The 27,452-nt window shown below is 43.4% G+C and overlaps 1 protein-coding gene across 6 annotated transcripts in view; it reads left to right on the plus strand.

The window, feature by feature from the left end:
- The window catches only part of kif6 (kinesin family member 6), a 775,022-nt gene that overhangs the window by 15,744 nt on the left and 731,826 nt on the right, over positions 1-27,452 (plus strand). For all 6 annotated transcript variants that reach the window (XR_010973257.1, XM_068027794.1, XM_068027795.1 and 3 more), the window contains exon 4: positions 25,315-25,462. Coding sequence is in view for 5 of the 6 variants with exons in the window: in XM_068027794.1 (XP_067883895.1) it covers positions 25,315-25,462 (148 nt within the window). In the remaining variant the exon portion in view is untranslated. The remainder of the gene's footprint in view (positions 1-25,314; positions 25,463-27,452) is intronic.

Here is a 27,452-nt window from a genome sequence, read left to right on the forward strand (position 1 = left end):
GCACTTGCTGTTTTTATTTCAGATTTCCAGCATCTGCAGTGTTTTGCTTTTACATCCTTTCTGTAACGAGGTGACCAGAGCTGCACACAGTACTCAAGTTGTGGTCTAACTATTGTTTTACATAGTTCCAGCACAGTGGCGCAGTGGTTAGCACCGCAGCCTCACAGCTCCAGCGACCCGGGTTCAATTCTGGGTACTGCCTGTGTGGAGTTTGCAAGTTCTCCCTGTGTCTGCATGGGTTTTCTCCGGGTGCTCCGGTTTCCTCCCACAAGCCAAAAGACTTGCAAGTTGGTTAGGTAAATTGGCCATTATAAATTGTCCCTAGTATAGGTAGGTGGTAGGGAAATATAGGGATAGGTGGGGATGTGGTAGGAATATGGGATTAGTGTCGGATTAGTATAAATGGGTGGTTGATGGTTGGCACAGACTCGGTGGGCCGAAGGGCCTGTTTCAGTGCTGTATCTCTAAACAAGATTCTCCCTGCTCTTTTTTTCTATCCCTTGGCTAATAAAGGAAAGGATTCCATATGCCATCTTCACCACCTTATCGTCCTGTTCTGCTACCTTCAGAGTTCTGTGGACATATACTCCAAGGTCCCTCACATCCTCTACACTTCTCAGTATTTTCCCATTAATCATGTATTCCTTTGCCTTGTTTGACCTTCCCAATGCATCACCTCACACTTCTCTGGGTTGAATTCCATTTGTGACTTTTCTGTCCACCTGACCAGTGTATTGATATCTTCCTGCAGTCTACAGCTATCTTCCTAACTATCAACCATGTGCCTAATTTTTGTGCCGTTTGCAAACTTCTTGGTCATTCCCCCTACATTTAGCTCCAAATGATTAATATGTACCACAAAAAGCAGGGGACCTAGTACTGAGTCCTGCCAGAAACTGCCTTCCAGTCGCAAAAACACCTGTCAACCTTTGTTTCTTGCCACTGAGCCAATTTTGTATCTAGCTTTCTAAATTCCCCTGGATCCCATGGGCTTTTATTTTTTTTAACCAGTCTGCCATGTGGGACCTTGTCAAAAGCCTTACTAAAATCCATGCAGACCACATCAACTGCACTACCATCAACCCTTGTTATTTCCTCAAAAAATTCTATCAAATTAATCAGATACGACCTTCCCTTAACAAATCCATGCTGACTATCCTTGATTAGTCCATGCCTTTCTAAGTGATAGTTTATTCTGTCTCTCAGAATTGATTCCAGTAACTTGCCAACTACTGAGCTCAGGCTGACTGGCCTGTAATTATTCAGTCTATCCCTTCCTCCCTTTTTAAATAAAGGTGCAATATTAGCAGACCTCCAATCCTCTACACCACACCTGTGTCCAGTGAGGATTGGAAAGTGATGGTCAGCTCTTCCACATCCGCCAGCGCAGATACATCCACACTGTTCGCAGGGGCTCTAAGATCTGGGTCACAGTCTGGTGTGCATGACACGGAACATTGTTTATTTGACATTTGATGCACTCTCGTAAATCATTCGCTTGGTTTCAGATGGAAAGGAAATTGTTCATTGGAGGCCTATGGCAGGAATGCATTGATGCTTGTAAAGCATCTCCGAAAATGTCTAGAGTCTATTTATCATTTCTGTTTGCTCCTTCAGTCTTCAATGAGGTCTGTTTGTTGTTGGATGGTTATTCACTTTTGTTCACTACCGACATGCCTTACGTTTGTGGTTCTGCAGTCATGCCTTTTAACTTTGCTTGCAGTGGTGTGCTATCTCTTCCATCGTAGTCCATATAAGATTTCATCTGCACACATCAAAGTGCAGCAAAGCTTCTTTTACATTACAACAATGAGTATGTTTCTCGTACCAACGTCCTTTGATGAAGTGGATTAATGTTGGCTGAAACTTGCTAATATGAGATTCTCCCTGATGTCCTTGCATGACTCTCTATGGCCCTCATATCTATAATGGCATTGTTGTCCTCCTCACCTTCTTCATACTCTTCCTCATCTGAGGAGGACTGATTTTCGTTCTGTTCCTCTGTCTGCAGAATGTTGCTGCGTCTACCCTAATCTAGGATAGATGGGAGCGTGAAATTCGAGACCGTTACAAATTGGCCATGATTTCATTAAATGGCAGAACAGGCTCGATGGGCTGAATGGCCTACTTCTCCTAATTCATACAGTTGTAATTGCAAGTTTATGCAAGGTACAGCAGATGGTGATTATTTGTGATACCCCTCTGTGACACATACTGAAAAGCCCCTCCATTCCGGTCAAAACAGCAGAAGCGCATTTTCAGCATGCCGATGGGTGTGTTCAATGATGGCTCTTGTGGATGCGTGAGCAGTATTGTATCTATCTTCAGCACTTTGGGTATGCCACACTAGTGTCATCAGCCTTGTACGAAGGGGGTAACCATTGTCACCCAGCATCCAGTCATCTACTTCAGCTGGTTCCTCAAAAACTCCTGGCAGCTGGGAGTTCCTCAAAATGTATGAGTTGTGACAGCTCCTTGAGAAAGATGCATGATTCTTCTGTGGTTGCAAACCAGATGCACATTTCAAGAGTGGAGGCCTTTGTGATTTCATGACTACAGCAGGCTGGTCCCAGGGAGCTCTAATGGCCTCATGAGTACAATTAATCACCCCTTGCAATCTAGGGAACCCAGCGATGGTGCTGAAATCCACAGACCTTGCTGCCTTGTTCTCGTCTACAAGCAAGCAGATGAAATCATTGGCATATCGAAAAAGGGCATTGATCACTTCTTTGATGCACCTATGGGTCACAGACGTTGATATGTCACATAGGTCGCCTGTGGATCCCTGGAAAGATCCAACAGCAAAAAAATAGAGTGCAGCAGTCACCTTGAGGGCAACTGGCATGGGATTCTACCAAACCAAGCGGCTGCAGGTCATGCTGCAGCTGTAACTTTCTGTCACCATTTCGTGGGGCATCGTTGGGCGTCTCTGGCATTGCCCCTCTCACATTTGAAGGTAATTTGTCCTTGTCCTGAGGTTAAGGCTGTACCTCTTTGTTACCATTACCCTTCCCTCCATTACCACGCACAGAGTAATAATTCATCCATGCCATCCCTACCCCCCACTTCCGTTACCATCAACATGCCGACTCATCCTTGATCCTCAAATTGACCTTAACATTGTTGCCGAGTCCTGTTCCTTTCTCTATGATGTTGTTGAGCACCCAATCATAAGTCTTGAACTTCCGCCGCCCCCCAAAAGAATCCATTTGCTCCCATTGCCTGTGTCTGTTCCCTCTGCCAGCCTGAATTCGCCCCACAGTTCCCGACATTGACAGCACTCATCCTTCCCTTTAGGCCATTGCCAACTATCTTCTGACTATAATGCTCTAGGCAAGCCACCATCCCTGCAGCCACCCACGCCCAACTTCAGCAGCAGTAGAAAACAATACGCACCCTGAACAGTCTGCTCCTCCATGTAGCTCCACCCCTACCATGCCTTCGCTGCTGTCCCCAAGGATGAAGAATCATCCTTGCTGGGGCTGAGCCTGGAGGCAAACATCCATTCCAATGCTGGCATCCGTTTTGCCGATGAGTTAAAGAGAGAACAACACAGACCAGAGACTCAACTGCACAAAGCTGACATGTGGCGCAAATGGTGTGCAACAAAGTGCCAGGCAATGACCATCTTCAACAAGAGAGAATCTAACCATCTCCCTTGGCATTCAATGACATTGCCATTGCTGAATTCCCACACCACCAGCATCCTGGGTTACCATTAACTGGAAACTTAACTGAACAAACCATATAAATACTGTGGCTATTGAGGAGGCCAGAGGCTGCAAATTCTGCAGTGAGTAACTCGCCTCCTGACATCCCAAAGCCTGTCCAGCATGTACAAGGCACAAGTGAGGAGTGTGATGGAATACTCTCCACCTACTTGGATGAGTTCAGCTCCAACAATACTCAAAGCTTGACACATTCCAGGAAAAGCAGCCTGCTTCATTGGCACCCATCCACCACTTTAAACACTTATTCCCTCCTCCACCTGCACAAAGTGGCAGCATTGTTTAGCGTATACAAGATGGGCACTAAGTGCTGACTGTGCCAGTGACCCCCACATCCCAAGAATGAGTTTAAAAAAAGCAAAATATCGGAGCCCCATACCCAACAATGAGAGAGGATTGCTCATTTGATCTTTGTCCAGTGGTGTTGAGACAATCTTGTTCAGGACAACAGATCAGCATTCTTATTCTGGTGGGGCGGGACTTCCGCCATCCCATCTGATGCCATTTGTAACCCCACCCATTTCTCTTGGGATGGGGTTCATCAAATACACTAAATGGGCTCCCAATTTAATCACTGCTGCACCACCAGTAGACCCAGGAGCACCATTAGAGGGCAGAATCTGATCGAAGATCCTACCACTGAAAGCCTCAGCTAAGATTGGGACCCAAGGATGAGAGCTGGGGTGTGATTGAGGTACAAGCCTTCTTCCTCTTTGGGTGCCTCTGGGCTATTACCACTGCTTCCTGGGACTTGCTACCACCCTACGCTGCCCCTGATGGCATGAGAAAGACCCATAACACAGGTGGGTAGGAGGAAAATCTGCTAGGGATTTGTGATCTCCATTCCTCACCTTTCCCTAGCCCACTTCCACCTGACTGCCATTTATGTTGCAGATGGGGAAAGAGTGGCCAGTGAAGGGTGAGGAAAAAAATGGAGGTCTGACAGCAAGGTGGCAGTTCCTTGGGTGGGATTACAGAGGAGAATCTAGCTCTAGGAGTTTTCCTGTTTTTCTTCAAATAGTGGCAGAGGATTTTTCATGTCCATTGGTTCAGGTAGACTGAGTGTCAGTATCGTCTCATCCAAGGGAGGAGACATTAAACTATCTTAAAGCTATTCACTGGTAAAGGTAACTTAACAGTCATCAGGATTTGCAGTAAGGAAGTTCAAGATGCTTTGGAGGCACAGTTGATACCTGTTGGTCAAACCACTCCTTACAGAGGTGATTTTCATCATAACAAAAATGTTACTTGTAATAAATGCAGCTTGCTCATATAAAATTTAGTTCCACTGATATCCAAGGTTGCAGGAAAAGTAGATGATAAAAATATCTGTTAATCTTTGGGGCCTGCAGTTATAGGCAGATTAGACAAGATAATAAGATATAGGTGAATCAGAACTGTTATCAACTGAACATTGCGAAGATCAAAGTGATTGCTTTTGGTTTGTGTTATATCCTGCTCCCTCACCACTGCCATCTCCTTCCCTGTCCATCTGCTGTGATGCAACTAGACCATGTGAATCCTTGACATTTTGTTTTATCCACAATGTTTACTGTTAACCAGTAGCTTCCATTAGATGCTGGTTTGGCTGTCAGGTCATTTCATGGCTCAAATTTTGAGTAGTGCCTCCCATAGAGGGACCTTGTTGAGCTTGCTGCATCTGTTGAATTACATGCCTGCCAATTAGTGCAAAATCCAAGTTCTGATCTTCCAACCTCATAAGGTTTTCAGCACTCCTAATATTGCACCTACTTTAAGAAGGCCACATTATTTAGTTTTCAGTTCTTTTTGGTGCATTCTGAAGTTGTTAAGTAAAGTTAGTTCTGCAGCTTTTCTCCTTCCTGTTTGTGGGAACTTGCTGTGTGCAAATTGGCTGCTGCTTTTTCTGCACAATAGGGAATTCACTTCTAAAGTGCTTTGGAATGTGCAAAGTCATGAAAGGTGCTTTTTAAATATAAGTTCTTTGTTTCTTTTCCAGTAAGTTTGCTTGTTCTTTTGGTAACCATCAGTAAGTTCTTCCTAAGGCACAAAATGCTAATTTGGACCCTTTGACTTATTTTTGACTTTCTGCTTAAAATACTTAGCTGTACCATTGTGGTAAATGAAAACATTTGTTTGCTGTCTTTAATGATTTTTTTATTTATTTGGAAATATATGTTTAGGAAATCACAATTGGATAGAAAGATAATGAGAAAATGAGTGGAAGGCAGAAATAGGGATAATTCTTTCATGTGGAAAGAAACTATAGCAAAATTACAATAGGCTATAGACAACTGAAAAGATTGCATGATGTCTAAAGGCAAGATGTTTTAAGTCTGAGGTTATCCTGACCGCGACAATGAAGTTTGCTTTTTTTTTAATGAATAAATGCCAGAACAGTGAGTTGCAGACCTATTCCATTAATGTCCCATATACTCTGCAGTGTGTGGGTTTGAGTTACATTTATATAGGATTTTCAATAAGACGACACTTTTTTTTAAATGCATCATAATTTTTTGAATGTGTATCGTAGTAGTTTGTGGAAAATTGGCTTGACAATTTGGACTCATCCAAATACTAATACTATTTAAAATAGGCGTTCAGCCAAGAAAAAGACTTTTTTGAACTATCCATTAGAAGATAAGAGAATAACTAAAACTCAGCACTTAGATGGATATCATTTGAAGGAAATATTTGCTAGTTGTGTGACTGTATAATGCTATTTTTTCATTTTCATCAACAATAAAATTTAACCTTTCACTAAGTATGGCTAATGGAGAAGTGCTCTGGAATTTCAAGCAATTATCTGTAATTCTACATGACGTATTATGCAGCAACTGAAATTTGACAGAAGAAAACCATTTAGAAATGATAGCAAAGATTTGTGTTTTTGAATGTGCAACAGAAATTCAGTAGTTGAGATAAGCTGGGATAATTATCAGGAAAATTATTTCCAAACTTTTACAGCGTGGAATAAATTGTGAGATGGGAGGGAGCAGAGAGAATGTGGGTTTAATATGTTTGTTATGGGCAAGGTGATAGTAACTGCGTTGAGAGAGTTGACATTTAGGGCGTTGTCACCCTAGTGATACTGCACATTTTGAGTTGGGGGATCTAACCAGCACAATTTACCTCAAAACTGCCCACTATTGGAAAAGAAAATAGGGCCATGTGTAAAATAAGCTGCCACTTTGTGATGTGCTATTAGAGAAATTTCATCCACATTGACTCTGGAGATTACATAAATATATAGGGAGTGCAGTGACACATGGACTGAGATAGTGATGAAGCCAGTCAATGTTAGGGAGATGGAAGTTAGCAATCTTTGTTATGGAGAGAACATGAGGTCAGAAGCTCAGTTTTGGATTGAGTAAACTGCCAAGATTTGAACCCTTGGACACTGTGGTTAGGGATGGGCTTGCTGTCGGTTGCAATGGTAAGGAGTTTGTAGTGGGGCCAAGACTGTGGCTTTGGCCTTTCCAATGTTTAGCTGGAAGAAAATCGAGGTTCAAGCAAGACTGGATGCTGGATGAGAGAGGTAGTGCTGGATATTATTGTCATACATACGGAATCTGATTCCATGGCTTCGAATTATGTTACCAAAGGAAGCATGTGAATGAGGCAGAAGAGGGGTCCATGGATAGACTCTTGATGGTGTGGGAGTCAGAGTAGAGGTATTGTTAGAGGCACTCTGGTTAAGACTAAATGAGTGATGAGAGTGGAACCAAGTGAGTGTAGTGTCATAGGCTGGAATGTGGGAGAGAGGGACCCTTAGTAGATCATGCGATCGATTTTGTAGAAGGCTGCAAAGACATTAAGGAGGATAAGAATTTGTAATCTACCATTATCCTAGACATGTCATTTGTAACTTTTGTTTGTTTTGCTGTTTGAATTCCTCCAATCAATTCACGTCAGTTATGAGACGGGTTGTTATGGATCTGGGAGGTAACAATATGTTCAAAGATAAAAGCAAAATACTGCAGATGATGGAAATCTGAAATAAAAACAAGAAATGCTGGAAATACTCAGCAGGTCTGGCAGCATCTGTGGAGAGACGAGCAGAGTTAATGTTTCAGGTCAGTGACCCTTCAGGTTCAAAGACCCTGGAGAAGAAAGGAAGACTGGAGATGGGGGTATTAGTTAGGACACAGGGAGCAGGGATGTTTTGATGCTGGGGTGATACTGAAGAGCCATGCTACCACTGGGTGGTTTGTGCAGAATGGGTGATAGAAGGTATTGCCAGATGGAAGCTTTGGCAAGGGGAAAAATGTTGCCACCCATAAGTCAGGTTTTACTCCAATCCAGGATATTGATATCATCCACAATGGTGATGAATGGTGAGGATTGATGAGCGAGTGGACATTCTGGTGGGCAATGTGGAAAAGGTCTGTGATTTTGATTTGCTACTGGACCAGTAGTGGGTAACGGGAATGGGACAGGAAGGAGGTTGGTGAGGTTAGACATGAGTGACATGCTGAGAGGGGAGATTGAGGCAATTCAGTTACTGCTTTTGATGAGCTAGCGATGAGTACCATGGTGGTCTATCAGAGAATACTGAGAAAGGCATAAAGCATCTGTATCTTTGGGCTTGTTCAAAGAGGATTCAAATGTGGGATGTCAGAAAGAGAGAAAGATGGCCAAGGAATAGTGATGCTAAGGGTTAGGGATCAGATTTGTTGTGGGGGGTGGGGGGGAGCACTGCCAAAGAGGAGAGAGATAAAAGAAAGTGGCATAGCTGGAGGGAAGGAAGAGAAATAAAGTCGGAAGTGGGGGTTGACAAAAAATGGAGATAGAGGGCTCAGGTTAGGAGTAGTAGCCAAAATATGCAGGTGAATAGGCACAGAAGGAATCTGAATGACATAGGCTTGGCAGAGATTAGGTGACACCTGTAGCATTTGTAAACAGCGGGTAGTCAGGAGATGATATGAAGTCTGAGGGCCAGCTATGGCTTGAGGGGAGGAGTGGTGGGGTGGGGAAAGTGCAGGCTACTTATAGACAGCATTAACTTGGAGAAGCCAACCAATAAAAATCCTGATTTGGAGATAAACTGCTGAAAATATGGAAAATAATAGAAAATAAGGAAATGATGGAGGAACTGAACAAATGTTTTGCATTTGTCGTCACTGTAGAGGATACAAATAACATCCCAGGAATAATTGTGGATCAAGAGTTGAAAGAGAGGGAGGAACTTCGAACAATTATCATCACCAGGGAAAGGGTATTGAAAAAACTATTAGAACTGAAAGCTGACAAGTCCTCAGGCCCTGATGGACTTCATTCTAGGGTCTTAAAAGAAGTGGCTGCATTGGTTTTAACTTTCCAAAATTCCTGAGATTCTGGAAAGGTCCCATCTGATTGGAAAATAGCAAATGTATCTCTGCTATTCAAGAAAGAAGGATGACAGAAAGCAGGAAACTACAGGCCAGTTAGCTTAACATCTGTCATAGGGAAAATGCTGGAATCTATTATTAAAGTCGTTGGGCTATATTTTGCCTTAGGCGGACAGAAATTCGCCACCAACTTTTATGTCGCTTCTGCCCGGCTCGTGGATCCGTCCCACATTTTATGGGTCCCCGGGCTTTAATTGTTCTGAGGCAGGACTTCCACCCGCCTGAGAGGAAGTCCTGCCTCGTTGAGCTGCCAGCCAATCAGCGGGCCAGCAGCTCTTAGTCCCAGCAGTGCCATCGGGAGCGTGGCCATTGCTGGGACTGCAGCCCAGCCGACCAGATGGATCCAGGAGTGAAGGTAAATTGTGCAGGCCTCACCAGGGGATTGGTCCTTCCCTGGTGAGGCTGGAGTGGTCGTTTGGTGGGAGGGTGTACTAAACAAAATAAGAGCCCATGGTGTTGGGGGTAACATATTAGCATGGATATAGGATTGGTTAGCTAACAGGAAACAGAGAGTAGGAATAAATGGGTCGTTTTCAGTTTGGCAAGCTACAAATAGAGGAGTGCCTCAGGGATCACTGCTAGTGCCTAAACTATTTGCAATGACTTGGTTGCTAAATTTGCTGATGATGCAAAGATTGGTAGGAGAGTAGGTTGTGAAGAGGACTGAAGGAGCCTGTAAAAGGATATAGATAGGTTAAGTGAGTGAGCAAAGATTTGGCCGATGGAGTATAATGTGGGAAAGTGTGAACTTGTCTACCTTGGACAGAAAAATAGAAAAGCAACATTATTTAAATGGAGAGAGATTGCAGAACTCTGAGAGGCAGATGGATCTGGGTGTCTTACGATACGAAACACAAAAAGTTAGTATGCAGGTACAGCAAGTGATTAAGAAGGGAAATGCAATGTTTATTGCAAGGGGAACGGAATATAAAAGTAGAGAAAAAGCAAAATACTGCAGATGCTGGAAATCTGAAATAAAAACAAAAAGTGCTGGAAATACTCAGCAGGTCTGGCAGCATCTGTGGAGAGAGAGAAGCAAAGTTAATGTTTCAGGTTTGTGACCTTTCATCAAAACCAAAGTTCAGATGAAAGGTCACAGACCTGAAACATTAACTTTGCTTCTGTCATGCAAGCCCCTACCTGCCAAGAATAATGCACGTTAATTTCGCCACATGGGCATTAAGCTTCAAATTGTTGCTGGGAAGAAAAGAGGGCCTACTACCAGGAATTGCCAGGCCACTAGCCGGAAAGACATTTTTGCATACTAGCAGACAGTGTTGGAACACTGCTCCCAATACACAGAATGGACGTGGTCAGACCAGTTTGGTCACATGACTGGCTGTTGTAGAGTTTTGAACTGAGTGTTTTAAATTGGAGAAACAGTGTGTTTGAAGTCAGAAAGCTCCTGGATTGAGAACATCTCTTTCTCACCAGCTTTGGAATCCATTGAAGCCACGTGAACTCCAAGAAAGAAAAGTCTCCTACGGTGAACAAGGTTCAAGAAGAATACTGGGCCCCAATGAAAAGTGAGAATTACCTACAAGCAAGGACTCTACAGTCAGCTCGAAGAACCGTAACAACCCTTCAGATATTGCCTCAAACATCTCCACTTTATCTTTCTTCTCTTTTCTGTCTCTCTTTGCAGGTGCGTATCGTGTATGCATGTTAGAGTGGGCGCGTCGTGTATCCGTAGATGTCAACCGAATTAGAGTTTTAAGTTTTAAGAAATTTCACCTTCTTTAAACCTAAGAACGCCTGTTTGAGCTCATTTCTTTACCTTATAATTTGAAAGCGGTGAACAAGGATTCACCAAGGGGGAGCTCTAAAACACTGTGTTTAAAACCAAAACCCTGTTACAGTAAGACTAGGTGAAGGCTGAGAGGGACACCTAGACACCTTTCTCACCTGGTCGTAACACTTCTGTCTTCACAGATGCTGCCAGACCTGCTGAGTATTTCCAGCACTTTTTGTTTTATTATAAAAGTAGGGATGTTTTGCTACAGTTGTACAGGGTATTGGTGAGACCCCATCTAGAGTATTGTGTACAGTTTTTGTCTCCTTAAGGATATAGCTGCATTGGAAGCAGTTCAGAGAAGGTTCACTCGACTGATTCCTGGAATGAGAAGGTTATCTTATGAGGAATGGTTGAGGTTGGGTCTGTATTCATTGGAATTTAGAAGGATGAGAGGTGATATTATTGAAACATTTAAGATCCTGAGGTGATGTGACAGGGTGGATGTTGAAAGGATGTTTCCCCTTGTGGGAGAGACTAAAATTAGGGGCACAGGTTAAAATAAGGGGTGTCCCATTTAAGACCGAGATGAGAAGAAATTTTTTCTTTGAGGGTCGTGAGTTTGTGGAACTCTCTTCCCCGGAGAGCGGTGGAGGCTGGGTCATTGAATGTTTTTAAGGCAGAGATAGACAGGTTCTTGAAAAGCAAGAGAGTTGAAGGGTATCGGGTGTAGGCAGGAAAGTGGAGTTGTGTCCACAAACAGACCAGCTATGAGCTTATCGAATGGCGGAGCAGGCTCGAGGGGCCGAATAGCCTACTCTTGCTCCTAGTTAATATGTGCTGGCAATTCAGTGAGTGTTTCACTATTTATATGCTAGGATAATAAAAGAACCAATCAGACAGGTTTTCTTGAGTTTTCCAAAGAAAGAGGTTAGCTTTATTGTACTTAAACCGATCTATGTAAAATAATAAACTTTCTCACACACACAGTTTACAGAGTGGGGAAGGATAGATTGGTCGGATTAAGTCTGGAGCAATAAAAAGGGGGATACAGTCTGTGGAATTTGATAAACTCGGTGGTCCTGAAGCTTCCAGCTTGTAGAAGTGGCCGGCAGATTTGGGGTTTTCCTGGAGAACAGCAATGCAGATGGTTTCATTCACAGGGTCTCTCTCTGCAGCTATGATAGACTTAGATGGTCACGGCCAGCAGGCAGGGTTCAAAACTTGCCAGGTGGACTGCAGAGAGAGAGAGAGGAAGCCCTTTTGGGTCTTTTCTGATCAGTGTCCAGTTGCTTGTCTGCTGCAAAGAGAGAAAACCCACAGATGATGGACTTGTCATATGATGGCTCAATGTGTATTTCCTCTTTCAACTTAGTTCGTCCTAGGAATTCCCTTCTCTCAATCAGGGTCCCATTGTTCAAATTATTGCTTTTTGAATGTCGTTTCCACCAGTTTAATGTCCCAGATGTTTGCCTTTAAATGTTTGTTAATGGGGACTGGCCAGGTGATGCACTGCAAACTTCCCAAGTCATTGTTCTGGAGGGGACTGGCCAGACAATTCAACTCCCGCTTGATGCATTGGAATGTAGGGGATTTTGATGCCAATTTCGGTGGCCGTTTTAGCTGCTAGCAGTCACCTTTTTAAAAAAAAAAAATTTAATTCAGCATTCCAGCTGATATTTTTTTAAATCTATCATTCAGCATAGCAGGTGTTTGTGACACTATCCAATTCACCTTATGATTCATTAGTGTTCATTGTCCCTAAATTCCTAAAAATGTTTATCATTATCCCTTAGAAAATAATTATACTTTTTTGGTGTTTTATAAGGATCATGATGGTGATTGTGATTAATGGGGCAAGGAACGTCCATTTTAGAGTAATCAGACATTCACTGGATGGAGGGTTAAATGGCCTTTTCTTGCTCAGAACTTTATGCTCAAGTACATTTTGATATTATCTCGGCAAATGTATTATGAGACGTAACGTATCGAGAAACATGTTTATTCTGAGAAAAGATGCTAGCTCCAAGAGAGATTTGTGGCTGGGATTCGTTGTACTTCTCCTACCATGCTATACCATGTGCTGAAGGAAAAGAGTATGGTGTAATTGCTCAGCTGAAGTGATTTCAATTTCCTTTAATGTTCTCGGGATGCTAAAACAGTGGGGCTATTTACATTCTTCAGTCCTCCAACAGATTGATATTATTTAATCACTACATTTTATGTAACTTTTCTTTATTCCAATCTTCACCATGGCTGTTAGCCCAACATGTAGATTTCTCATATGTTAAAATAAAAAAGACAACCACAATGCATCACAGTGCTACTTTTATTCACCACAGGATGGCTCTTCAAGCTTGGGTGGGTGGTTTGGGGGAGATGTTGAGCAGAGGATAATGTCTTTCCTGAAGAATTTTTTTAAAGAAATGGACTGTGAGACATCCTAAGCTGCTCTTTGGCATTTCTGATCACTTCTCCAATGCACTTGTTTGGAAAGGATGTTTGACTTGTAGGGATGGCATAAACAGTCTATAAAGTGGGACCACATCCATTGCAGTGCTATGGCGAAAGAACAGGGGAGTGGGGCTAATTGGTTAGCTCTTTCAAAGGGCGAGCACCAACATGGCATGGTGGACTGAATGGCCCTCCTTCTAGACTGCATAATTCTGTCATTTTATAAGAAATTAGATTTATCTTGCAAAATGTGATTTAACTTTCAGGTCCCATGTCCTCTTCCCCAATGTATTCCATGTTTATTTGCTTAATGAGGAAAAGGCATCTGGCTTAGATTTTGGATTCCACTCATATCTTCGAGGTGATGCAGCAACATCTGATGGCTGGTATGGGAAATTTCTAGTGTGTGGGGAGAGCAATTCAATATCAAAACTTCCAAAGTATTAATGTTTAGCCATTTAAAAAATCAACATGATGAATGGATTAAAAGATGGGGTGTATTTAGAGAGCTCACAACAGTAATGAATTGATAATGACCATTATTTGTTTAAACTACTCAGTTATATCAATAATCATTTTATTCTGTTCTTTAAAAAAAATACTTTTAATTGTTTCCATATGAATATATAGTGACCCTGATGGAGCAGTCTTAAAGCTGTAAGCTCAGACTCCAAACTTCATTTTCCTAAGCAATATGTTTGTTGACATTCACTAGTTTTCAGAATTCTGGATTCCCATGATTCTATATAGCACATTCTTGGAGATGGTACATACTGCTGCCACTGTATGTTGGTAGTGGAGGGAGTGAATGTTTAATGTGGTGGATGGGGTGCCGATCAAGCAGGCTGCTTTGTCCTGGATGGTGTTGAGCTCCCTGAGTGGTTTTGGAGTTGTACCCATCTAGGCAAGTGACTTGTGCCTTGTAGATGGTGGACAGGAGGTGAGTTACTCGCCGCAGAAGTCCCAGTCTCTGATCTGTAGCCACAGTATTTTTATAGCTGGTCCAGTTCTGTTTCTGGTCAATAGTAACCCCTTGGTTGTTGATGGTGGGGGATTCAGCAATGATAATGCTGTTGGATGGCAAGGGGAGATGGTTATATTCTCTCTTATTTGAGAATATTATTGCCTGGCATTTGTGTGGCATGAATGTTACTTGCCACTTATCAGCCAAGCCTCAATGTTGTCCAGGTCTTGCTGCAACTGAACAAGGAGCTTCAGGTCTGGTCTGCTGTGGGACAGAAAGCAGGATGCTGGTGGCAAGAGTTCAAGAAACAGGAAATTAGGCAGTGCAGGAGAAGGAGGGCACTAATTGCAGTAGGAAATGGAGCCATTAGTGCCAGGATGTGTCATTAGTGCCAGGATGTGAGTGAGAGAATTCAGAGCAGTGGGTCCCATAAGTGGGGAGAGAAAAGAGGCAGTGCAGGAGAAGAGGGGCTGTGGGTTCACTGCAGCAGGTATTACAGGAGCGAGAACAAAGAACAGTACAGCACAGAAACAGGCCATTCGGCCCTCCAAGTCTGCGCCGATCTTGATGCCTGTCAAAACTAAAACCTTCTGCACTTCTGGGGACCGTATCCCTCTATTCCCATCTTATTCATGTATTTGTCAAGATTCCTCTTAAACGTCGCTATCGTACCTGCTTCCACCACCTCCCCCGGCAGCAAGTTCCAGGCACTCACCACCCTCTGTGTAAAGAACTTGCCTCGCACATCCCCTCTAAACTTTGCCCCTCGCACCTTAAACCTATGTCCCCTAGTAATTGACTCTTCCACCCTGGGAAAAAGCTTCTGACTATCCACTCTGTCCATGCCACTCATAACTTTGTAAACCTCTATCATGTCGTCCCTCCACCTCCGTCGTTCCAGTGAAAACAATCCGAGTTTATCCAACCTCTCCTCGTAGCTAATGCCCTCCAGACCAGGCAACATCCTGGTAAACCTCTTCTGTACCCTCTCCAAAGCCTCCACGTCCTTCTGGTAGTGTGGCGACCAGAATTGCACGCAATATTCTAAGTGTGGCCGAACTAAAGTTCTGTACAGCTGCAGCATGACTTGCCAATTTTTATACTCTATGCCCCAACCGATGAAGGCAAGCATGCCGTATGCCTTCTTGATTACCTTATCCACCTGCGTTGCCACTTTCAGTGACCTGTGGACCTGTACGCTCAGATCTCTCTGCCTGTCAATACTCCGAAGGGTTCTGCCATTTACTGTATACTTCCCACCTGTATTCGATCTTCCAAAATGCATTACCTCACATTTGTCCGGATTAAACTCCATCTGCCATTTCTCCGCCCAAGTCTCCAACCGATCTATATCCTGCTGTATCCTCTGACAATCCTCATCGCTATCCGCAACTCCACCAACCTCTATGTCGTCCGCAAACTTAGTAATCAGACCAGCTACATTTTCCTCCAAATCATTTATACATACTACAAACAAGAAAGGTCCCAGCACTGATCCTTGCGAAAAACCACTAGTCACATCCCTCCATTCAGAAAAGCACCCTTCCACTGCTACCCTCTGTCTTCTATGACCAAGCCAGTTCTGTATCCATCTTGCCAGCTCACCTCTGATCCCGTGTGACTTCACCTTTCTATCAGTCCGCCATGAGGGACCTCTCGCGAATAAGTTCATTTGTTTCCAAATGGGAGTAAATCCTGTCCCGAAGAATCCTCTAATAATTTCCCTACCACTGACGTAAGGCTCACCAGCCTATAATTTCCTGGATTATCCTTGCTACCCTTCTTAAACAAAGGAACAACATTGGCTATTCTCCAGTTCTCTGGGACCTCACCTGTAGCCAATGAGGATACAAAGATTTCTGTCAAGGCCCCAGCAATTTCTTCCCTTGCCTCCCTCAGTATTCTAGGGTAGATCCCATCAGGCCCTGAGGACTTATCTACCTTCATGCTTTGCAAGACGCCCAACACCTCCTCCTTTTTGATAATGAGATGACTGAGACTATCTACACTCCCTTCCCTAGACTCATCATCCACCAAGTCCTTCTCTTTGGTAAATACTGATGCAAAGTACTCATTTAGTACCTCACCCATTTCCTCTGGCTCCACACATAGATTCCCTTCTCTGTCCTTGAGTGGGCCAACCCTTTCCGTGGTTACCCTCTTGCTCTTTATATACGTATAAAAAGCCTTGGGATTCTCCTTAATCCTGTTTGTCAATGACTTTTCATGACCCCTTTTAGCCCTCCTGACTCCATGCTTAAGTTCTTTCCTACTTTCTTGATATTCCTCAAGGGCTTCATCTGTTCCCAGCCTTCTAGCCCTTACGAATGCTTCCTTTTTCTTTTTGACTCGGCTCACAATATCCCTCATTATCCAAGGTTCCCGAAACTTGCCAAACTTATCCTTTTTCCTCACAGGAACATGCCGGTCATAGATTCTAATCAACTGACGTTTGAAAGACTCCCACATGTCAGATGTTGATTTACCCTCAAACAGCCGCCCCCAATCTAAATTCTTCAGTTCCTGCCTAATATTGTTATAATTAGCCTTCCCCCAATTTAGCACCTTCACCCGAGGACTACTCTTATCCTTATCCACGAGTACCTTAAAACTTATGGAATTATGGTCACTGTTCCCAAAATGCTTCCCTACTGAGACTTCGACCACTTGGCCGGGCTCATTCCCCAATACCAGGTCCAGTATGGTCTCATCCCTAGTTGGACTATCTACATATTGTTTCAAGAAGCTCTCCTGGATGCTCCTTACAAATTATGCCCCATCCAAACCCCTAGCACAAAGTGAGTCCCAGTCAATATGGGCGGCACAGTGGCGTAGTGGTTAGCACCGCAGCCTCATAGCTCCAAGGACTCTGGTTCGATTCTGGGTACTGCCTGTGTGGAGTTTGCAAGTTCTCTCTGACTGCGTGGGTTTTCGCCAGGTTCTCCGGTTTCCTCCCACAGCCAAAGACTTGCAGGTAGATAGGTAAATTGGCCATTGTAAATTGCCCCTCTTGTAGGTAGGTGGTAGGGAATATGGGATTACTGCAGGGTTAGTATAAATGGATGGTTGTTGGTCGGCACAGACTCGGTGGGCTGAAGGGCCTGTTTCAGTGCTGTATCTATAAATAGAATAAAGTAAATAAATAAAATATAGGGGAAGTTAAAATCACCCACCACTACAACCCTGTTACCTTTACATCTTTCCACAATCTGTCTATATATCTGCTCCTCTACCTCCCGCTGGCTGTTGGGAGGCCTGTAGTAAACCCCCAACATCATGACTGCACCCTTCCTATTCCTGAGCTCCACCCATATTGCCTCGCCGCATGACCCCTCCGAGGTGTCCTCCCGCAGTACAGCTGTGATATTCTCCTTAACCAGTAATGCAACTCCCCCTTCCCTTTTACATCCCCCTTTATCCTGCCTGAAGCTTCTAAATCCCGGAACATTTAGCTGCCAATCCTGTCCTTCCCTCAACCAAGTCTCTGTAATAGCAACAACATCATAGTTCCAAGTACTAATCCAGTACTAATTCCAAGTACTAATCAGTTCGTCTGCCTTACCTGTTATATTTCTCGCATTGAAACAAGTGCACTTCAGACCACCAGTCCCGCTGTGCTCAGTAATATCTCCCTGCCTGCTCTTCTTCTTAGTCTTACTAGCCTTATTTAGTAGTTCCCCCTCAGTTACTTCACTTGCTGTCCTACTGCTCTGGTCCCACCCGCCTGCCACACTTAGTTTAAACCCTCCCGAGTGACGCTAGCAAACCTCGCAGCCAGGATATTTGTGCCCTTCCAGTTTAGATGCAACCCGTCCTTCTTGTACATGTCCCACCTGTCCCTGAAGAGATCCCAATGATCCAGATATCTGAAACCCTCCCTCCAAACCAGCTATTCAGCCACGTATTTAGCTGTACTATCTTCCTATTTCTAGCCTCACTGGCACGTGGCACAGGGAGTAATCCCGAGATTACAACCCTAGAGGTCCTGTCTTTTAACTTTCTACCTAATTCCCTAAACTCCCCCTGCAAGACCTCGTCACTCTTCCTGCCTATGTCGTTAGTACCGATGTGTACCACACTCTCAGGCTGTTCACCCTCCCCCTTCAGAATACCCCCTGTCCGTTCAGAGACATCCTTGACCCTGGCACCAGGGAGGCAACATGCTATCCTGGAGTCTCTTTCACATCCACAGAAGCGCCTATCTGTGCCCCTGACTCTCGAGTCACCTATAACTATTGCTCTTCGCTTTGTCCCTCCCTGCTGAACAACAGAGCCAGCCGTGGTGCCACTGCTCTGGCTGCTGCTGTTGTTTTCCCCTGATAGGCCATCCCACCCAACAGTATCCAAAACGGTATACTTGTTAGAGAGGGGGATAGCCACAGGGGATTCCTGCACTGACTGCCTGCCCCTTCTAGCGGTCACCCATCTATCTGCCTGCACCTTGGGTGTAACCACTTCTCTAAAACTCCTGTCTATGACGCTTTCTGCCACCTTCATGCTCCTACGTGCATCCAGTTGCTGCTCCAACCAATCCATGCGGTCTGGGAGGAGCTGCAACTGGGTACACTTCCTGCAGATGTCGTCGTCCGGAACGCTGGAAGCGACACGGACCTCCCACATCTCACAGGTGAAGCACTTTACCCCTCTAGAAGATGCTTAGTCGAGCAGAATGAACATTTTGTGGCTTGGCTTTGAGCATTGAGAGCAGTTTGAAACGTTAAAGTTTACTGATAATTTTTTTTTTGCTAAAAATAGTGGTCCAGAAATGCCTTGGGGATTGCATAGGTCTCCCGCATTATTTGAGCAGGAGGCAGGTAGGGAAATGGAGGTGACCCAGTTGTAGAAGGGTTTGCTTTTTCCAAGAGTTTCCTTGCTGCTTTGAAAATGAGGCGTGGCTTTAGTCCGCTCTGCGCAAGACAAATGATTAGCCTGGTGCTTCTGTGCACTGGTTTTTAGCTTTATTTTTCTGGTTAACCTATTGTATTCAGCCCTCATATTAGGATTTTCTTTTATGCTTGCCTTAAGCTTTCTTAATTTTTCACGCAACTCCATTTGTTTTTTTTTTCTTTAAGACCCAACACTTGTTCTGCAGTTCTTAATTCATTTTTGATGATGCTCCGCTTCTCCTCTGCATCCATTTCTTCCGTTATTTCAAGTACAACATTTTTCTCTACATTTTTGTACTCGTTTCCGATGTCAGATTCTTTTAGTTTGTCCAGAGGCTAGATTTTTAATTTAAATGCTTCTTCAGCAGCTCCATTCTCAACCTTACCAGTGCCAAAACTAACTTTTGGTCAGAGCTGACATCGTCTTCAAAGGATCGGAATAATATTTGATTCTTCTCTTCTATACACAGTAATTAAATCAATCATATTTCTTATCTGCCTATCAGGTGACAACCAAGTCCACCCTTTTGTGGCAGCAAGAAAGTAACTGTTCTTCTCTGCTTTTGTTCTCACCAAATTCAAACATTCCTATAGCTCTATTCCATACATTCCAGTTAGATCCCACTTTTGCATTGAAGTCTCCTATTATTAGCAAATGTTTTTGACTTGAATCTGCCTCCATTGCCTTTTGGAGGTCTTTATACAATAAGTTGAGTATGCTACAGAGTGGCATTATCAGCCAAATTCACAGTTGCAGGTTATGGACCCATGATTATAAGTGCATGAAAATAATGTTGCTGATTTTAAATGTATACTTATTTGTGTTTATATCACCAAATGCTGAAGGACTGACCTAAATTCAGTGTTGTTGTGGCCTGGTTCAATAATATCAAAATGGGATCTCTGATCAGAAGCCATATTGTGTATTATGGCTGATTGAGTTGCAGTAGTGAATCCTAACTGTTTCTTCAGGATTTATTTATGTTAATTTATTTTTCTTTCCTCTTTGATCATTCTGAACTACGCGCCATCTTCAATTGAGATGGTAAATCTGCCAGTGCTGTTGAATGACTGACTATGTGACAGCCAGGTCTCCAGATGTATCCCCTTCAACTGGAAAGTGTCCTGAATTCCCTTTGCCTTGTCCAAAATCATGTGACTGAAGACAGTAGGTCACAGAATATTAAAACTGAAGAAATGGCAAATGATGCAGCACAAATTGGCAAGATTTTGATTAAGTTTTTGTAATGCAAGAGCACCAAGCTACTGACTTCCTCAGAATTTTTAAAAATTCTTTCATGGGATGTGAGCAATGCTGGCAAAGCCAGCATTTGTTGCCCATCCCTAATTGCCCTTCACAATTGAGTAGCTGGCTTGTTAGGCCATTTCGGAGGGCAGTTAAGAGTCAACCACATTGTTGTGTATCTGGAGCCAGACCAGGTAAGGATGGCAGATTTCCTTCCCTAAAGGACATTAGTGAACCAGGTGGGTTTTGTTTACAACAATTGATGACAGTTTCATGGCACCATTACTGAGACCAGTTTTCAATTCCAGATTTTTTAATTAATTGAATTTAAATTCCAGCAGCTGCCCTGGTGGGATTTGAGCCCATTTCCCCAGGGCATTAGCTTCTGCCTTTGGATTACTAGTTCAGTGACATTACCACTACACCACCATCTCCCCTTAAATTATAAATATATATAATTTATAAAAACTGATCGTTCTGGAATCCAGGAGACATCGTGATCATGCAGTGGCCAGCAAGCGGAGGCTTTCAGGAAGTAATATGGCGAGCAGTACGGTACTGATTACTGTCCACTAATATCGCATCATAGAGGTTTGCAAATAGTTTATTTTAACTTGATTAGCCTGGTGAACCACCTGAATGGTGAAAATTGCTGCACTTTAATATTGGAGTGCATCCTTGCTACTGCTTTCTACTGAAGAGTTAGGATGCTTTCTCTTTGGTCCTCGATTTTTAGAATGCTGGAGAAAAATCAATTTCACTCCAAGGGTATAGTAATAAAACATGGATTGATGGAAACATTTGGCTGTGTTAACCTTTGGCTTACAGGAGCAGCTTTAATTTGGATGTAAGAAGACACTTTTTCAGTCTGAAATCTTTAGGGCTACAGCCAACATTTAAAACTCTCAATTGCAGGCACCACAATCCAGGCAGTATATTTGTATGGTAATGTGAGGGATAGTCCTCTCTCTGTTGTAAGTTACAGCTATATCTGAAAGGGAAAGAAAGGTACTATATAAATATTTCTTTCACAATCTCAGGACATTCCAAAGTGCTGTATAGCCATTGAAGTACTTTTTTGAAGTGTAGTCACTGTTGTAATGTAGGAAATAGCAGCCAAATGGAATAAACTATAGCAGTCTTAATCCAATTCCTAATTGTGAACAGAAGTGTTATTGTGACTGGGAAAGGAGGAGCTGTATACTTTTTTACTGCTGCATTATGCACTGGAGGTCATATGAGATATCCACTGTATACTACTGGTCTCTTTGATAGGTGGTAAAGTATCATGGTATCAGGGCCTATATTGAGACTAAAGCTGCAAATCAAATTTATTATGAGATGTTCTGCATTTTTATATCACCTTTAATTAGCTGTGGTTACTAATTGCCAAGTGTTACTTGCTTGAGCTGCTTCATTACCCAGAATTAGATCTAGCACTGCATCCTTCTTTGTTGGAATGTACTGATTAAGGAAACAGTTCTGAATTATTCTAAAATATTCTTAAAACCCCTCCCCATTTTTCTCAAACTTCTGTCTTAGTTTATGTCAGGATAGTTAATGTTCTTCATAATTACAACATCGTCATTGCTGGAAATCTCTCTAAATTGACTATAATTTTCATCCTTGATTTCTTTCCCACATTTGGTGGTCCATAATGTACTCCCGATATAGTTTGATACCTTATTATTTCTTAACCTATCCCAGACACTGTCTGAGTACCGCCATCAAGTAAACCATTTTTTAAAAACTGTGGTTAGAATTATATCATTAATAATCTTCCGTATATTTACTTTTTTTTTCGTCTCCTGGAAATTTTAAAGCTGGCAATATTTAGTTCCAAGGCAGCAATATCGTTTCCTTCCATTCTAATAGGTGACTGTAGGTCCCAAACTTTATTTCTAATGTTTAGAAGCCATCCTTGGCTTAGTGGTAACATTCTCAAACTGGAAGGTCCAAGCCCCATTCCAGAGATTTGAGCACATAAGTCAGACTGACACTTCAGTGCAGTACTAAGGGAGTGGCTGTCTTTCAGATGAGATAGTAAACTGAGGCCTCATCTGTCCTCTCTATAAAAGAACCCATGGCACTATTTGAAGAAGAGCTGGGGAGTTCTAATCATATCCTAACTCTCTCAGATCCTGTTCATCCTTCACTCATGGGCTCCTGGCCTAGCAATGCATTGACTTTAAAGTTCTCATCTTTTGTTCAAATTCATCTGTGCCTTGTGTCCATATCTGTAACCTGCTCCAGCCCTACAACCCTCAGATATATGCGTTCCTCCAATTCTGGCCTGTTAGGTATCCCCAATTTCCTTCAACCTGCCATTAGCAGCTGTACCCTCAGCTGCCTAGGTCCTAAGCTCTGGAATTAACTCCCTAAACTTTTCCATCTCTCCACTGCATGTGGCATTACCCAAGGATCTATATGTGAATACATGATTTTTCACCATCGCCCTCAACTTTTCTTCATCTAATCTTGACCCTTATACTGCCTCAGGTTACTTGCCAATATCTGGTCTTGGATGAGCATACTTTCTTCCAGTTAAATTTAGGGAAGACCAAAGCCATTGTCATCAGACCCAACCACACACTCCATCCTCTTGCTAGGGTTGAATCTCCCCTCTGGCTAGCATCTCAATTTAAACCAGAGAGTTTTCAATTTCAATGCCCTATTCAACTCCGAGTTGAGCATCTAACTCCATATCCTCACCATCATAAAAGCCATTTATTTCCACCTCTGTCACAGTGCCCTCTTTCACCCTTGCATCAGCCCATCTGTTGTTGAAACCCTTATCCATGCCTTTTATCACCTCCATTCCCAATTATTCGAATGTTCTTCTTGACTGCCTTCTGTCTTCCACTGTCCATAAACTTGAACTCATCCAACAATCTGTTGCCCATATCCTATCCTGCTCTCCCTTTACCCTAATTCTCACTGACCAACATGTGCTGCTGCTCTTTCAATACCTAAACTGAAAATTCTCATCCTTGTGTTTAAATCCTTTCATGACCTTGTACCCACCATATCTCTGTAAACACCACCTCCCCACCCCTACCAGTACTAAAGCCCTTCTCCTTCTGAACCCTCTGTTCCTCTGACTCTGACCATTTGTGCACTCTCCCTACCCTTCACACTACCATTTTTAAAAGATCTGAAATTTGAAAATGTTGATGTTCAGAGGGTCTCAGGTGTACTAGGAACACTGAGGCCAGAATTTTATGGCCCCACAATGAGCAGGCTGCTGATGGTGGGGCGGGCATAAAGTTGAGTGGGAGGTGGGGAGCAAGGCCTTTTGTGGCCAATTAACTGCCACTTAAGGGCCTCCACCTGCCGCTGCAGGTATTTTACCCTCGGTGGCCAGGCAACAAAGGCCCCAAGAACCCTGGTTAAAACCAGGCGGCCTTCTTGCTCTGCCCCCGAAGCCTCAACTGCCTCGAACGCAGAACACTTTCTCCCTCCCTCCTCCACCCCCCGGCCTCGCCGGAGCCCAGCTGATTGTCCCCAGCGAGGCCCTAAGACCTTACCTGAGTTCTGGGGCCATCCTTCCTCTTTCCTCCGATGGCTGGGTGTAGTCCCAGCAGTAGCCACCACTCCGTGGTGCTACTGGGACGAAGAGCTGCTGGCCTGCTGATTGGCCGGCAGCTCCATTAGGCTGGACTTCCTGACTCAAGGAGGTGGAAGTCCACCCAAGACCAATTAAGGGCCTGGAGAGCAAAAAATCCCAGCGTGGCCCGGCAGAGGCGGGCTCGCTCCTGACTTTTCAGCCTGTGGACGGGCTCCCACCCAACATTTAATTCTCAATCCTAAATGATCAGCCCCTTATCCTGAGACTGTGCCCTCGTGTTCTAGATTATCCAGCTGGCCTGAAAGTTTAGCATGCAGGTACAGCAAGCAATTGGGAAGGAAAATGGCATGTTTGCCTTTATTGCAAGAGGATTAGAGTTCCAGAATAAGGGAGTCTTCCTACATTTGTACAGGGATTTGGTGAGACCACACCTGGAGTACTGTAAATTGGGCCTCAACTATCTGGAGTTTAGAAGAATGAAAGGTGATCTCATTGAAATATGCAAGATTCCGAGTGGCTTGCCAGGGTAGTCACTGAAAGGTTGTTTTTGCTAGTTGGATAATCTAGAACACGAGGGCACAGTCTCAGGATAAGGGGCTGATCGTTTAGTATTTTCTTCTCCTTCTTTGGCCTCCTTGTCTCGAGATACAATGAGTAAGTGCCTGGAGATGGTCAGTGGTTTGTGAAGCAGCACCTGGAGTGGCTGTAAAGGCCAATTCTAGAGTGACAGACTTTTCCACAGGTGCTGTAGATAAAATTGGTTGTCGGGGCTGTTACACAGTTGGTTATCTCCTTGCGCTCTGTCTTTTTTCCTGCCAACTGCTAAGTCTCTTCGACTCGCCACACTTTTAGCCCCGCCTTTATGGCTGCCCACCAGGGATTGAAATGAGGGTTAACCCTCATAACTCTCATTCAAAGGATTATGAGTCTTTAGAATTCTCTACCCCAGAGAGTTGTGGATGCTCCATTATTGAATATATTTAAGGCTGAGGTAAACAGACTATTGTCTCTCAGGGAATCAAGGGAAATGGGGAGTAGGTGGGGAAGTGGAGTTGAAGCCGAAGATCAACTATGATTGTATTGAATGGCGGAGCTGGCTCAATGGGCCAAATAGTCTATTCCTGCTCCTATTTCTTATGCTCTTATGTTCTCGGACTAAGCAAGTGACTAGAAAACCTGACTGGCTACAGTTCTGGCAGGAACCAAAAGGAAAAGCTCTGCCAACGTGTTATTTGCTGGCCCATAAATGATTGGGATAGCAGTGATCAGATAAAATTTTATATTAAAATATGTAGTTAACCAGCAGTCAGTTACCTGTAATATGTTTCCAGTTCTGCACAGTAATATTAGTTTGTCTTCCTTTCTAGTATTCTTGCAGGCTACAACGGTACTATATTTGCTTATGGGCAGACAGGCAGCGGGAAGACGTTCACTGTCACAGGAGGGGCTGAGCGATACAGTGACAGAGGCATCATTCCCAGGACACTCTCATACATGTTTGCAGAGTTTCAGAAGGTAACATATCTCGTCTGTTAGTTTCTTATTACTTGTGTTTCTAATGCTAAAGCAGTAGGGGATTGGGGTACAGTTGCAAGGGAAGTAAAATGTTGTCCAAATATTGAAATTTATGTAAGTAGTGATGTGGAACACTAGCAAATCTGTTACTGCCATGTAACATAAATTAGCTTGTAAGGGAAATATTGAGAAGAGGGGGGAAAGAATTACTGCAGGAATTCAGAACAAAAGACCATGCACTAATGTTTAGCTTGGTTTCTATTTTTATTTTTATATTTAATGTTTCAATGTCATGCGTCCAAATCGCAGCTTAAGCCTCAATCTCCAACAGTTTCTAAGACCACATCTGTGGAGAGTTTCATCAGCTAGGTTGGGGCAACCCCATCTGGAAGAGGAAAATTACACAAGCCTGACTAATAGTCCTGTTGAACCTTTGTGTTTGTTCTTTACCTGGCTTAGGTGTCTGAGCAGGAGACACAGGAAACTTAACAGAAACAGAGCTGGCAGAGATTCCCTCCTATGGGCCTCCGTTTAAGCCATAGAAGATAATTGTAACTATTGTAATTATCCTTGTGGCAGTATCTTAGTCCGTCATTAATTTCCTGGCAGTTAGAGACGTTCAGTTTATTCCCTTTCACTTTCTTTACAGTATATTCAGTATATAAGTGACTTTAACATTTCAAATTATTGGTGCTGGATACAATCTGCAATGGAGATGCAAGCCATTTTATAGGGCTACTGCACCTGTCTGACGTGCTAGATAAACTCTGTTCATTCTCCAGTGCCAGCAAGTATCCTGATTGCTATTTAAGTCTCAACTCCTTTACCACAATGGATGCAATTTCAAGATACACAGCTGGTTCAAGGTGACAATTCACTTGTGTTTCGTCTTGTATGACTTTCATATACCACTGCAGCTAAAGATGTATATGTAAGTCATACAAGGCAAAACATGAGTGAAATTTCACATTTAATCAGATGTGCACTTACAGGTGTCTCACTTGTCTTCCTCCCCACTGCTCTCCCTCAGCTGCAGTGTGATTGCTCTCAACTGAGAATGCAGATAGGTTATCACCCCTCGATCTTACTTTGCTGCTCTGTATGCACCATATGGGCAATGTACAAATGCACTGTGGCATGATCATTGCAAGGGAAACAACTTGTCACCCGATGTCTGTCTTAGCTGCCATCAGAGCCTCATTCTGTTAAGAATTACTAAGGAAAGAGCAGACGAATGGTGGAAAACTAGGGGAAAAAAAGAGTCATGAGGCATCTTGCAGTATTCCCTTCCACAACCTCTATTTCCCTCCCACTGCCGACATCAGGATGTCTGGCAGCTATGCTTTTGCTGTCTGCCACATGTAAATGCTGTAAGGGGAGGTAACAACAATTTGTATTTATATTCTGCTTTAGCATAGCAAACTGTCCCAAGGATCTTCACAGGGGATTAATGAAACAAAATCTAACACTGAGGCACAAAAGGAAAATTTAGGACAAAGGACCAAAAGCTTGGTCAAGGAGGTAGGTTCTAAGGAGTGTCTTAAAGGTGGAAAGAGAGATGAAGAGGATTGGGGAGGGAATTCTAAAGCTTAGGGCCTTGGTAGATGAAGACATGGCCACAAATTTTGTGGTTAAAAGTGGATTTGATCGAGAAGCCAGAATTGGAGCAGCACCAATAACTTGTAGGGTTGCAGTGCGGGAGGAGGTTACAGTGATTGGGAGGGACGAGGCCATGGAGGCATTTGAAATCCAGGCTGAGAATTTTAAACTCGAGACATTGGTTAGTCAAGATTAAATATAGATTGATGAGCATAGGGGTGATGGGTAAACAGAGACTTAGTCTGAATTAGGACTCAGGCAGCAGAATTTTGAATGTGCTCAAGTTCATGGAGGGTAATACATGAGATGGCAGCCAGGAATATGTTGGAATAATCAGGTCCAGAAGTAACAAATGAGGGTTTCAGCAGCAGATGAGCTGAGATGGGTAGGT

Source organism: Heterodontus francisci, chromosome 3, assembly GCF_036365525.1.
Source record: "Heterodontus francisci isolate sHetFra1 chromosome 3, sHetFra1.hap1, whole genome shotgun sequence".
Lineage (NCBI taxonomy): Eukaryota > Metazoa > Chordata > Chondrichthyes > Heterodontiformes > Heterodontidae > Heterodontus > Heterodontus francisci.